This window comes from Calidris pugnax, unplaced genomic scaffold (assembly GCF_001431845.1).
Source record: "Calidris pugnax isolate Ruff unplaced genomic scaffold, ASM143184v1 scaffold4, whole genome shotgun sequence".
Taxonomy (NCBI): Eukaryota; Metazoa; Chordata; class Aves; order Charadriiformes; family Scolopacidae; genus Calidris; species Calidris pugnax.
The window spans coordinates 8,883,867-8,897,827 of NW_015090781.1; the positions used below are offsets into that span (position 1 = coordinate 8,883,867).

Below are 13,961 nucleotides of genomic sequence, written 5' to 3' on the forward strand. Positions count from 1 at the left end.
TTCCCCTCCCGGGGACCGGTGAGAAGGGGAGGGAACGGAGGGGGGAAATCATTTCGCCTCCTCCCCTGCTCCCAAAATCGCCCGCGCAACCTCCGCCCGAGCACCGCAGCACGGCAAGGTCAAGCCGCCGGCGGGGACGCGGAGCCCGGGGCGGCGGAGACCCACCTCTGGCAGACATGGTTCAGGGGCGGCGGACGGACGGACGGACGGACGGATGGTCGGTCCGCACCGCCCTGCGCCCTCCGCGGCGGCCGATGTTGCGGGGCGGGGGGATGTTGCGGGGGGCGCTGGGCCGGTCCGCGCCGCCGCCGCGCTGCCTCTCTCCGCTCCCTGCCCGCCGCGGTGCGGGGCGGCGCCGCCCTGCGCTGCCGGTGCGTGGCCGTGGGGTGTCCGTGGCCGTGTCGGGAGGCGGGACACACACACACACACACACACACACACACACGCAGAGGCACCCGCGGGGCGGGACTGCGCGCTGGAAGCGGGGGCGGCGGCGGAGGGGAGCGGGAGGGTGCGGGAGGGGGGCGGGCAGAGGGATAAGGCGATGCCGGCTGCGGGAAATGTCAGCGGCGGGACTGGTGATGGGCTCGGGAAGAGCCGCAGCGGCTGCAAAGGCAAGGGTAGAAGAAAAAGCACGGCCAGACCTTCCTCACCGGCAGCAGGGCCCGAGAGGGGATTCTGGTGAGACCACACCTGGGGCCCCCGGCATAAAAATGGACATGGACCTCTTGGAGCGAGTCCAGAGGAGGCCACCAAGATGATCCAAAGGCTGGAGCACCTCTCCTATTAAGACAGTTGGGATTGTTCAGCCTGGAAAAGGGCTCCAGGAGACCTTCTAGTCCCTTCCAGTCCCTAAAGGGGCCTACAGGAGAGATGGGGAGGGACTCTTCATCAGGGACGGTAGGGATAAGATGAGAATAACAGTTTTAAACTGAAAGAGAGGAGATTTTGATTAGATATTAGGAAGAAATTCTTTAACACTGGAACAGGTTGCCCAGAGAAGTTGTGGCTGCTCCATCCCTGGAAATGTTCAAGACCCGGCTGGATGGGGCTTTGAGCAACCTGGTCTGGTGGGAGGTGTCCCTGCCCATGGCAAGGGGGTGGAACTAGATGGTCTTTAAAGTCCCTTCCAACCAGAACCATTCTGCTCCTTAAAGTGCTGGAAAGACAGGTCTTCTTCTAAAATCACCCACTGACAGCAATGCACTGCATTTGTGACCTGCTGTGGGAGTCTGTGGCACAACTTGAAATTCACTGACCAAACAGCAACAGAGCATAGCAACTATACACCTGCATATCTGTTATGTAAATAGTATATAAACATAAAAATCATAGCAGTGTTGTCTGCAAAACAATCTTGGCTTTAACACACAGAAAAGCTTCCTCCTGGCACCTTAATAAAAGCCGCGAGCAACCAACTGCACGGCACCAAAGAACAAGATCAGTATCTAGTGGACACCCCTCCCCACAGTAGCCAAGCCTCTAATCTAATAAAGGCAAATACTCCCAAGCCACACTAAAAAGAAAACCCCCATCTATCGGTTTATTAGATGCTGGTGAGAGTTAAGCAAAACAACAATCTAGTTTGTCAAGAATAACAGGTTAGAAGACCACATCAGAATAGTGAAACTCAAACACTGGGGCAGACTCTTATCAATTTCAGAATGGGCAACTATGAACTAAGAAACAGAAAGCACAATCTGTGATGCTCAGTGAGGAGCCAGCACGCAAACTAAATGACAGCAGAGACTGAATCACAACTCCTCCACTCTGCTCTACCATACACCATACATCTTCATACGAGCGAGAAGCCTACACAATTTTTCCATCAAAAAAAACCCGAAAGCAATTACCAAAATCTTTGTATCTAAGAGAGGTGTCAAAGATTGCATCACAGTGTGTCCACAGAGCAGAAAGGGATGCTAGAAACAGATGTAGCACACGCTCCCACTGCCGTTGGACGACAGCGTATCTGCTCTCTCAGACCAACCCTCTGGCAGGGCTTTTATGCCACTCACCTTCCCCACGCCACCAGCTGAGCAGGGTGTAAGAAAGCAGGGAAGCAGCAGCAGAATGGAGGCCACACACAAACGCCTTCTGATCAGGTGATATATGCACACAAAAAATGAATCGAAACATCTATTTGTCTGAATTTGTGTTCATTCTCGCACACAGCAGTGACTTTTAGGGACATTGAGCTGTATTTGCCATGGATTACCCCAGCGTCTCCCACCCTTCAGCTCAGTTGTACTCATTATGTTCCTGAATCCTGCAGCAGGAATGACATAAATCTCAAGTTCTTCTACTCCTTCCCAACTCCTGTGGACTTATGCTTAGTTGGTGATTTGACTTCCACTTCTAAAACAGTTCCTTTCCCTATCTTCTTTTCTGAAATGAGTAAAGTTTTCCACTTGCAAATAACTCAAGTTTTTGTTCTTGTCTGAAAGAGCCAAGGTTTTCCTCAGTCAACGTAGTATGACAGCATTTTGTATTTTTAATTGAGTAATTTCCTATGCACTTCCTTCAGTGAATTTCTAACAAGCACTATGCAGGGTTCTCCTGTGTGATTCTTTAGAAAAAAAAGGTTCAGGAACATGCAGAAATTAACTTTTTAATTAAGAACTTCCTTTCTTTATACTGCTAGGAAGTAGGAAGGGAAAAACATTTGTAACTTGGGTTTCTATAGAACACAAAGAGTTTATGCCACTTTCTGTGTAAAGTCTCTAAGACATCAACAGACTAGTCAGAGAATGCTAAAATGGATCAGATACAGCACTCGTTTATTAAAAAGAGCTTTTTAGCTGGGTTTCTGGAGGAATTGAGGTTGATAAGAGTTTTATTTTCCTGTCTGTCCATCAAGTCCCCTGCAAGATATTTCAGTTTTGCATATGTAGAATTTTAATTCAAGTTGCCTAAAAGGTATAATTCAGAAAGAGTTCTACGTCCCTACAAGTTTTGTAGAAATTAGCAGAAATATTAGAATAAGAGAAATTAAAATGAAGGAGGAAAGCTGCAGTGGGAACTCCACAGTTACCAGTTCTGGAGGCCATGTCTTCATTAGCCACAAGGACCAGGCAGGCAATCTGCATGTGTGCAGCTGAGTCAGCTCTGCCCTGTCTGTCTGAGCCTCTAGGGAATGCGGAAGGGAGCGGAAGAGGGTGGGAAAGGGAGGTGCAGAGAAGTGAGACACCATTATTACTATTTTACAGATAACGACCTCAGATACATAGGCAAAAGATGCTGAGTCGGGTAAGATGGACAAGCCAACTCCTGAGTTCACTGCTGCTTCTGCAAGGGGTGGTCACATCCCCTCCATGTGCTCCCTCTTCTCTTACTCCAACCCATCTGCTCCAGCTCCTCTCACTGCAGCACCAGCACCACTGGTCCGACCCTCAAGGAACTACTTTAGCTCATTGATTAGCACAGAATCGCTCCCTTTCTTGCACTGGGTTAGCGTTCTGCCAGGTAAGGACATGGAATAATGGAGAAAGAAACCACAGGCTCAGATAAACACCGGAGCTGACAGAAAGCACAAGAACTGCACAGCCAGGAAGGGGTGAGGAGGAACCATTAGAGGGAAAAGAGATGATCCTTTGGAGCAGCAGCAAGCTGTTGAGCTGTTTGATTGACTGAGCCATTTCCTGACTACTTCAGAAGTCCATTAAGGAGCAGTGATTGACATTGTTTTATTTCAGCCATGTACCTGAGGCTTCTGAATTAGTCAACTGGGAAGCAGGATCCCATCTCCTACATTTTCCTATTGACTGTACAGACAGCCTAGGCTTCTAACTCAAATTAGATCAGAGGAAAAACATCCACTAAGGTCAACAGTTTTTAAAGGTATTTGGGCTTTAAGAGATGGAAACAGGCACCTCGGGATTTTTTAGAGATGCCCAAACAGATTCATATATTTTACCAAACAATAGGTGCCTTCAAATGCCCTGTTGGTATTTTGAGATGCCTAAATGCCCTTGAAAAGCTAAGTCTGTTGCCCAAGATCACAGAGGAAATCTATGTCAGAGCAAAGAACAGAACCTACATCTTCAAAGAAAAGTATTCTAAATCCTGGACTGCATTCTCTGTGCAGAATAACTTCCTATCACGTAGCCACTGTGTGAATGCATAAAAGAACATTCAGTTTTCCATCCATTAAGTAAACAGAAAACTCTTAAAAGAATGCTAATGTCCAGCTAACCCACGAGTCTGAAATGTGAAACCATTAATGATTGTTACTGAACTCTTACAGCCAATACAGTGTCCCACTCGAGATCTGCACAACAACAGGGGTGAGAATTTTGCTTTTCAGCAGCTTTTGGACAAAGACTCGGACACATAATGTCAGACACTGAATAATCTTTGTAATATGCTGTGCATGTGTCATACAAGTTTTGTGCTTTGGCTTTCCAACAATTTGCTGCTACCAGTCCCCACAGTCCCTGCCCTTCCCCCTACCCTCTCCCCATCCTCTGAAAAAGAAGAAATAAAGTATTGATATTTTAGCATTGATTCCAAGGAAAATGAGGTTTATAATCTCATTGTTTGTCCCCCATCATTTCTGAACCAGTTTGTTGTACAGGATAGTGGTTTTAAAAATAATTAACATATCAGTTGTACGTAAATCTTTTTCCTTTTTTTTTCATTAAAATCAGGGGAGAATGACTTAGCATGGATGAAAAAGCAGGTAGAAGTCAGCATGGCATCTTTCTCTGATGCAGATAACTCATCAGTCACAACATACCCGTCTTTACAGAACACAGTACATTTCCTCTTGAAATTAGATCATTGTGACAGAAGTTAGGGGTTCTTTTGGAACAAAAGACAAATTCTTACAGAAGCAGGCTTCAAAAAATTACTTCTGTGGGCAAGGCAAAGAGCAACAATGGCCAGATCTGGCCTGAATAATCTATTTAACTGTATTTCACTAAACTGAAATTGGGATGCTGAAGAATGACAGATGTGATAAGCTCACAATAAATAGTTCTCTGTGACATGAATGACATGAAAGCCAGACAGGTCTCTTATTTTCAATATAACACTCTTACTGGAATCTGCAATTAGTCAGTAATGGGCATCACAGTCACACAAATACAGGGCCTTTCACTGCTTTCAGTGAGCTTCAAGGGCAGCTCCCACTAATCTCTTTTAAGAAAAGTTCCCATTTATATATTTCAAAGGAGAACTGAGCTCCAAACTACTCAAGGCAAACATTAATAGACATGTTTTACTGAAGGTTTTTTCCCCCAAAATATCCCACGACGCATATCCATATATAAAGAGATTTAACCATCAAACAAAAAGAAAAAATCAAAAAGTTAGAAAGTTCCCCTGAGACAAATCCCAAAGTCATCTTCCTTATTTTTTTCATTCCAGAGAACCAGTTTTCTTAACCCTCTGCATGTTATTCAACCCTCCACATTGTCTGTGGTATGTGCACCTTTATGGCAAAAAATATAATATTGAACCTATGTTACCCTAAGAACCTACCAACTACTGGACTCAAGAAGCCCAAAATTTTTACACAGATCATGTAAGATCACGCTAGCATATAAATGCTGTAAATTTTATATAACCAAGAAATATTGGCAATCCTGGCAGCTAAGGAAAAGCTCCCAGATTAGCCTGTTAATGTCTACTATACATTGCTCTTGCATCAAAATGGTTGATGTACCTGCAGGAACTTAGGACACAAGGGCCAAAATGGCAAATTCGTTTCCAAGAGTCAGGTTTGGAAAGATCAGCTAAGTGTTGGCCAGGATTTACTGCTGAAGCACTTCAGCACCAGCCCTAGGCATGTATCCTGATCAGGAAGATCCCAACAAAGAGCTCAGAGTCAGAAACTTAATCAGTTTTTGCATCAGGTTCTCACAGGCTCACATATGAAGAATGTACCCTGAATAAGAGCTCATACTAATCTTGTATTCAGCGCATGCCTTCAGGAGATACAAAGACAATTCCACAAACTGCCTTTGTCGTTAATTATAAATTAGTTTTCGGATCTGCATCAAGTAAGATCCACACATTGTCTCACTGTGTGCCCTACTTTACCCTAAAGAATTTGCTGTTAATTAAATTATTAATACTATAATAAAATATTAATATTAATAATTATACTAGACTAGTATATTAATAATATAATTAAATTATGCGATCAGAGTTAGTTAAATGTGCAAGCATTTTTACACAGAGTAACTTTTACATCATGCTATCAAAGGGAAACACGACAAATACTTCATTGGTCAAAGTTCACATTAGCAAAGATATTTCCCAATAACATGACAAGAGTAACAAAGAATATTCTGAATAAACCAGAGTCAAAATCTCTCAGCACTCCGATACACGGAGAAAGCCTTAGGAATCGGAAGCTAAAATTCACCTGTAGTTGCAATTACAATAAGTCAAACTCTGAGAAGGGTATACATTCTGCTGTGAACAGCCATCCTTACGTGGGGTAGAAAGTCTGCAGCCAAAGAAACTCATTACCTAAATCAATGTGAAAGTACACCAGTGAGTTATTTGACATCTGACCATAAGAGGTATTTCGGTTTCTTCCCGTACTGCTGGAATTCACACCGCGCTGAGGCTGTCTAAATTTCTCAAATGCTATTTTCTTTGTACACATTTTCTGTTCTGAACGCTGTATTGCAGGGCCCTCTGGCTGAGAAGTATAGAAGTAGACAGGCTTCCCTTCAGAGCACATCAAGATCACTCCTTAATTAGCTGGTGGACGCAATTTGATTTGAGAGACACAAAGTACTGGCTCTTTTTCAGGAACTGAATGCCTTGTTTCTTGTCATTCTAACTCAAGAGAGCAGCCCCTGGTCCCGGACCTGGCAAGGATCAGTTTTACAGCTAAGGCACACGCCTGCGTGTAGACACATCCTCTTAAATGAAATCTCCTTGAAATGGTGCTGGCTGTTTCAGAAGGACTCAGGACACACTTGGGAAACAACGTGAGCCAACCAGCCAGAGGCACAGCCTTACAGTCACAGTAACTTGAATCTTGGAAGATTCCCGAAGAGATTTGGAAAAAAAATAACTCTTTTTTTTCTCTTGTTAGTCTTGTCCAGTACATTCAGGTACTGTTATTCTGGATATTTTCTTTCTCTTGCCTATTGACACCTACAAAAAATTATCTGTTGAATATATGAGATATTTAAAGCTCAGGTCTAGCTGAGTTTTCTCATGCAATTTTTTGTTTTCAGCATGTTTTAAAAAAATAAAAATACCAGAAGCCTTAATTTAGTCAAGTGATATTTTTTTGGGGGGGTCCACTTTTGAATCTGTTTGAGTTTAGGGTTGATGTTAATTCTCCCCAACATTCAGTTGTTTATTCCACAGCAAGTCAGGCTGCCAGAGCTGCCAGCAGATGACTGAATTCTCCCGTTGAGCGCGTTGCCGGAGTGAAACACGAGGCCAGGCTGCCCTCTGCGGGCTACCAGCTAGCACTGGGCTTGGCTCATGGAAACTGCTTAATGCCAGGACAAGATTTTTACACCAGAACACGGAATTTTGACGTACGCTGTACTGTGTAATGCCAAATGTAACAATTGGCTTTCTGCTGCCTGGTTGTTCCTGCTGGAGAGGGAGAAGGAAGCGCAGACTGCACAGGTCTGATTACAGCAAACACCCCAGGAACAAATACCAGCTTGGTGTGACTCCACTTGGGAAATCCCAGGAGACTGGGGATAACAGCTTCTGAACATTAAATCAGAGAAACCGAATGAATGGAAACACTTCACCCAGCACACAAGCTGCCAGGCAGGAGTCGAGGACAGTGCATTTCAGCATCACCCCAAGATCTAACCCAGGACAGTTCCATCACATCAGGCCTCTCGCAAACGCAGACCTGCTTACGTCAGCATTTCACAACAGGAGGGCTGAATGTCAAACTAGTCCAAAGCAGCCTCAGGCAAAGGAACAGGGATGAAGAAGAGAAACATTTCTGGATGACCCCGGGTCTACTGCAGACTTCATATGCTTTGCTTGTTGTCAGTAGTGCCTCCAGCTCAGTTCCTTAAAGGCTTCATCCGAGTGCAGACGCTCATTCCTACAGGGCTGATGATCAAAAAGAATTACAAAGGATCAAACTGTACATACTTTTTCTGGAAATGCAGTTTGGCTCAAAGGATAGCTTCTGAGCATGAAACTCTCTGAAAGTGTTCAGATGGCTCCCTCTACCCTCACCCATAGGTAAAATAATGCAATGATGATGTACACAGTCAATCTCACCTCTTTGGGAACCACACAAGAATTCAGTTAATTGTCAAGAAGGGCACACTTTTAAATACAAGACCCTTCCTAAATCCATTGGGGTTTAGTTGTTGCAAAGATGCAAATATCACGTGGGATGTGATAGCCACAGGGGTAAGTCACTGTCTTCATAAAGTCAACCAGTCCTGTAGCTTCAAATAACATCATTTGAGAACCAAGTGGACAAGTGAACTTCTAAGATGATGGGCTGTCGTCTAGCAAAGCTTTCACAAGCCAAGTAACACACAGCAGTTAAGCCCAGAGATAACATCACCAGTTGTTATACTAATTCATTCTACACAGCATACATACAGTTACTTTTTTCCCCAAAAAACAGCTATAAGGGAGTCTCTGAACCTTGCTGCTTTGTGTCCTACAGATGATCTACATCCCACATCTGTGTCCTACAGGTCATCTGTGCCCTCTGCTGGTGTGAGCAAGTTCCTGCCAAGAAGCCATGAACAGACCTCAGGAGATACTGGCCACTTTCCTGATGGAACACAAAACTGAAGAACATCACTGGACTTTTGTCATGTAACTCTATGGACAGTGAACACTGGAGAGCGTTGTGACACTAGTATTTGGGCCACTCTAGATAATTGTGCTATCAATAACTTAAAATTAATCATGAAGCCACCACTGAGTACCCTGCGCCATAAACATTTCAGACACTTGCTTCAAAATTAAGACATTTTACAATGCGAAAATCTAATATCAGACTCCATGAAAGATTTCAATTAAGCCTCAGGACAAAGATATATGAATTGAAACTCTGACAGAAACCTACTTTTAAGTGTGGACTAATGCAAAAGAGAGATCTGCATGTTCTATACTTGCATAGTAGTAGTATGCCTGAAATATTTTGCATAATACATATTGACTATCAAGATCAGCTTTTGCTTATGATTAAACAGATTATCTGATGACATTTTAGGGATTAACAGATTATAGCCCTAAATCCAAAGATGTAAATAACAATGAAATCTTATTATGCATTAGAAAACAAACAATGCAGTCAGAGCTGATCTGAAAATTACTCAGCAATCTCTTAGTAGGGTCAAGACTGAGCGCCTAAATTCTCCGCAGAAATACATGCAGATTCTGGTTGCTAGACTTCCCTGTCTGCAAGTACATAGACAAATGATTGAGGGAACCAATTTACAGTAGCTGGACTGCTCAATTATTTTTTTTTCCAATCTTTTGGGGCAAAATCCAGTTTTATGGCTATTTGTACCACATTCAGTCTCTTGCAGTCATTACAATTGTAATAGAGCATAAACCCAGAAGTTTATCCCTGATCTCTTTGCTTCAGCTTCCACTACCACAAGAACAAATAAACTGGTGGTCCTGCTAACCTGCAGATTTCACTGAAAATGACTAAGCTCTGACTGATCATATTCCAGAGTATTTTATCTGGTTTCAAGAATTTAGGTTAATAATAATTACATAGATTTAATATATATACAAATATATTCATACATTTATATGTACTTATAAATATGCAATGATTATGTATAATTGTATATATTATTGTATAATTATACATGATTGTATATATTATTGCAGACACCCTATGGCAGAGCATTCATATATTTACTTATAGAGGAAAGCTTGGATTATAACGCTTCCAGTGGAATAGAAACATTTGAGGAAAACATGATGTGTTTGGAAACTAAGTATCTCATTTCACTGATAAAATACACTTCTGACCTCCTAGTGGTCTCCTTTATAACCCATTAACTAAGCTAAAGCAGGGTAGTACAGACAGTGTAACTGAAGTACAAGCATAATAAATAGCCTAAGAGATAACCAAGTGGTCCATCCAGCCCAGTATTGCGTCTTCCACAGTAGCAATGAGTGATGGTGTAAAAAGACTTGCAGATGTGACCAGTAAGTAACTGGACAATAGGTTAATGACTAGGAAGTTTATAACCCATCAGAAGACAAATTAATGTCTCTACAGAAGGAGCAGACGTGCAGATGTGGAGCAGGGTGCACAGACCAGGAAATGCCTGAAACGGGATTTAAAGAAATACTGCATGAGCAGATTATATGGTGCTACAGCAAATCAGCAAGGAGGGGGGTGTTGCACACAGCTGAGGGCACAGAAAGCCAGAAAATTCATGATGGAAAGTGACAGCCAACAAAAGCATGCATGGTACTACATATATGGGAGAAGCATAGTTTTGACTCCAGCCCACTGTACGCTCTTTGGTATCCAGTGCACAGAATGCTTGCATTCTATAAAAAAGCCCAGAATCAGAAAGGTCTGAAGATGATTTGAAATATTTCTATAGCCCTCCTCAAAAGCAGAGATCATGCTGAGCCACTAACACTTCATTCTTTATTTCATCCAAGTAGTCACTGAAAACATAGATGTCAATCTGGTTATTACAAACACAATAAATTCCTGTGCAGAATATAAACAGGTATTACGCATAGCTCTACTGGCATGTTTTCATCCTGGGGTACAAAAAGTACCTTTCAAATCCTCAACCTCTCTGAAGCAAAAGTCCAGAATGCAGGAAGTTCTTCTGTAATGCAGACAAATACATCCATTAGAGACTGGCCTGGTGCCATCAATCCAAACAGAAAGATTTTCAGATAGAAAGGCTAGCACATTATCTCACTGTCTCACTCCATTTAAATTGATTTAATCTAGACAATTTCATTAATTTGTCAGAAGGAGAAAAGTTCCCAAAAGCTCAATCAATTAAAATAGCCTCGCTTTCAAGCTGTGGCAACTAACATTCAAGCAAAACACTAACTCATTGCATGTGCCACCACAAAAAAAAAAGAACTACCTTGCCAAAGAAAACCCCAAAGCAGCAAAACTCTGTTCTTAAGAACATTAAGATAGGTAATAATCCTTGTGCTTATATCAGTGGAAACAACATCAAGCATGAGCAGGTGAAGATGTACTGTTGCATACGACATGGCATCGGTAGCCTGTCCGTAACCACGTCACCTCCAATTGAATCATCTCCAATGAGAACAAGAAGTATCCAAACAGAATGTAACCTCAGCCGAGTTCTTTTGCACTGACACTGGTGAAATAATTTTTTCATTAGTTTCCAGTGATTTGCATTACTATTGGTCTGCCAGTATTTATCTAATATTCCCAGCAGGAAGAAATACCTCCATATACTTGACAGATTTAAGATTACTTTAAAAGAGCATAAAACCCCCGTATATACAATTTGCAAAAGGTATAAGCACCACAGACTGGATTCTCCAGTGTGGCTACAAACTCTAGTTCAATATATTGGTAAGTAAATGCAGGGTTATTTCCAGAGACTCAATTTGTTTAATAAGCGTAGGGATAATTATATAATTGCAATATTTTCTTTGTTGCCCTTACTGCAAGGCATTTCATCTTGAGAAGCCCTAATAAGTCACTTTTACAACCAAAACTTGAATTCCAACCACAATGAAATGCTCTCTTTAAAAAAAAAATGGGTTTATAGACATCAGGCACTCTTAGAATAATAAGAGGCCCTCAAGCATTAGAAAAGCTTTACCTCACCATCTGTGAAGAGGTGACTTATGATTTCATAAATTGTGAAGTACGCTTAGCAATACTCTCACTGTTATAAAACTGTCTCCTTTTATATCTTCATTATATCTTACTGTTTCGTTATTCATTCTGCTGCTCAGAGATGGAAAGGCCCAGGCACACCCAAAAGACATTTTTGCAAAACCAAATGGTTTGCAAAGAGCATTTTAAATTACCACGTTCTTAGGCACCTTAATCAAGCACGTGTGCCTTAAATCCACATTTTCTTCAGAAAAGATGCAGGCTCCAAAACAGTATCTCTGGTGAGAGAATGGAAATGTCCCCATTAACATGGTAAACACCCTCCCATTGATGGGAGAAAAGCTGTACCGCCCTCAGCCCTCCTGCTGACAACAGGTTTGCCTGCAAACCTACAACTTGTCATTTGTTTTTTTTTTTTTAGTTAAAGCAACCCAAACCTTCAATACAAACCATGTAAGCATAGGCTGAATGTAGCTGCTGAGCTGTACTTATAGTATAAAAATATTATATAAATAAATATAAATATTTACATATTTAAAATATACATAAATAGTAATAATAATCTGGGTGTTGTGCAAAACTATAGCAGATACCACTTAAATTCGTCTGAAGAAGGATTTGCCTCCTAGAGCACACTTAAAAAGTCTAATAGAACCATTTCTGTTAAACCATAGAAGACAGGCACCTTCCAAATGCAGAATCCATCCCATTAATAATTACCTGAATGCAGAGATGGTACATATATTTCATCATAGGACTACCCACATAGAAAATTTACATTTCCTAAGAACATCTATAGAGTATAACTTGACGAACCCACAATAAGTGTTTTTTTTTAAAAAAAAAAACCCAACACAATTATCAAGTAACATAGATTTGAAAGGTATGTCTGGATTTTGAGAAGGAAATAGCTAGGTCTGCTCCTTAGCAACTTCAGCTAAGGTATCCACATACAACTAGCACTTATTTCCACACCGTACTTGGACTCTTTCTTTCTATGCAGCAAAGCATAGAGGTAGTAACAAGTCAGTACAGCAGAATCATTATTAAGACTTAATCACAGGATCAACATAGTCAGACTTCCCAGATTACACAATTTTAAAAAAAGCAGTTAAATAGTAGTTCTGTCCTGTCTTTTGATTCATCTCTCTGCTTGCTCCTAGCATATAAGGAAGCTGGTGTTTGTTGATCTCCAAAAACTAATGAGAAAGTTTTTCTTCATTTAGTACTATGGGTTCTCTTCTCTTTTCCACACTGGTCTGTCATCATCCCAACTTTTCATTCTGCTCTCCCAGTGCCGAATCAACCCTGTTCCCCTACTTCCATTTGCCCAGCACCCAAACAGTACCCCATGAATTCTAGCTGTTCCCAAAACATCACACCACCCACCAGCTACATCTATAACCTCTGCTCACCCCACCTCACCTCTGCTTTTCCTGCGCCATGGGAAGATGGCAGGGGTGATCTTTTTCTCAGAAGTATTTGACTTGGAGGTGAAGTAAAGCCCCCTTTATCTCCTCTCCTGTGGTTCTTTCAAAGCCCTGGGGGAAGGAAACAGCAATGAAACGGGTAAAAATGGTGCAAGTCCCAGAAGAACCATGGTCAGCCATGACCACCCCACCAGCCTCTTGCCCAGCAGCAGCAAGATGTCACTGACTTTCTGAGCTTTTCACCCTTACGCTGCTTCATGGCAGGCTGGGCATTTCAATGTCTCCCTGGCAGGGAGGGAGGACCTGGCAGTCCCTGTCCCAGCAGACAGACAGACAGACGGGCCTTTGGTCACCCCCACCAGGGCTGCTCCTGTGTGCCCGGGTGGAGGCGGTGGCCTCCTCACCAAGCAGAGCAGCATGTGTAGACCCACAGACCTTTTGTGGGAGCCCGGTGGCAGCCCTCTGGGCACGGAGACAGGGGTGGCGGTGGGCGCCCCTTCCCCTTCAGCCCTCCTGCCCGGGGGCTGTCCGTGGAGCCGGGGGGGGCCCGAGACACCCCAAACTCTCCGCCCGCTCCCGGCCCCGGCTGTGTCCCATACTGCCCGCACCCCGGGGGCCGGCACAGGCGGCCCACAACGCCAAGGGCACGGCTAGGCGGCAGGACGGCGCTCCCCGCTGCCCAAGCCCACGGGCCCCGGGCCAGGCCGGCCCTGAGGGAGCGGGCCGGGGCTGGGCTGGGCCGG

The 13,961-nt window shown here is 43.2% G+C and overlaps 1 protein-coding gene and 1 long non-coding RNA gene across 3 annotated transcripts in view; both read right to left on the minus strand.

Annotated features, from left to right (window-relative positions):
* ABLIM1 (actin binding LIM protein 1) overlaps window positions 1-283 on the minus strand; it is a 197,014-nt gene extending 196,731 nt beyond the window's left edge. The window contains exon 1 of the mRNA XM_014958447.1: window positions 166-283. Coding sequence (XP_014813933.1) covers window positions 166-178 — 13 coding nt within the window. The 5' untranslated portion in view covers window positions 179-283. The remainder of the gene's footprint in view (window positions 1-165) is intronic.
* A 10,144-nt stretch (window positions 284-10,427) lies between these two features.
* Window positions 10,428-13,956, minus strand: LOC106896978. 2 transcript variants are annotated; one of them, XR_001413698.1, is made up of 4 exons: window positions 13,827-13,956; window positions 13,214-13,329; window positions 11,998-12,066; window positions 10,428-10,784 (listed from the first exon to the last, which is right to left on the minus strand). It is a non-coding gene; the product is annotated as an uncharacterized LOC106896978 (long non-coding RNA). The 2 variants fall into 2 exon arrangements; XR_001413700.1 differs by lacking the exon at window positions 13,827-13,956 and adding an exon at window positions 13,654-13,764.
* Window positions 13,957-13,961: the final 5 nt, after the last annotated feature.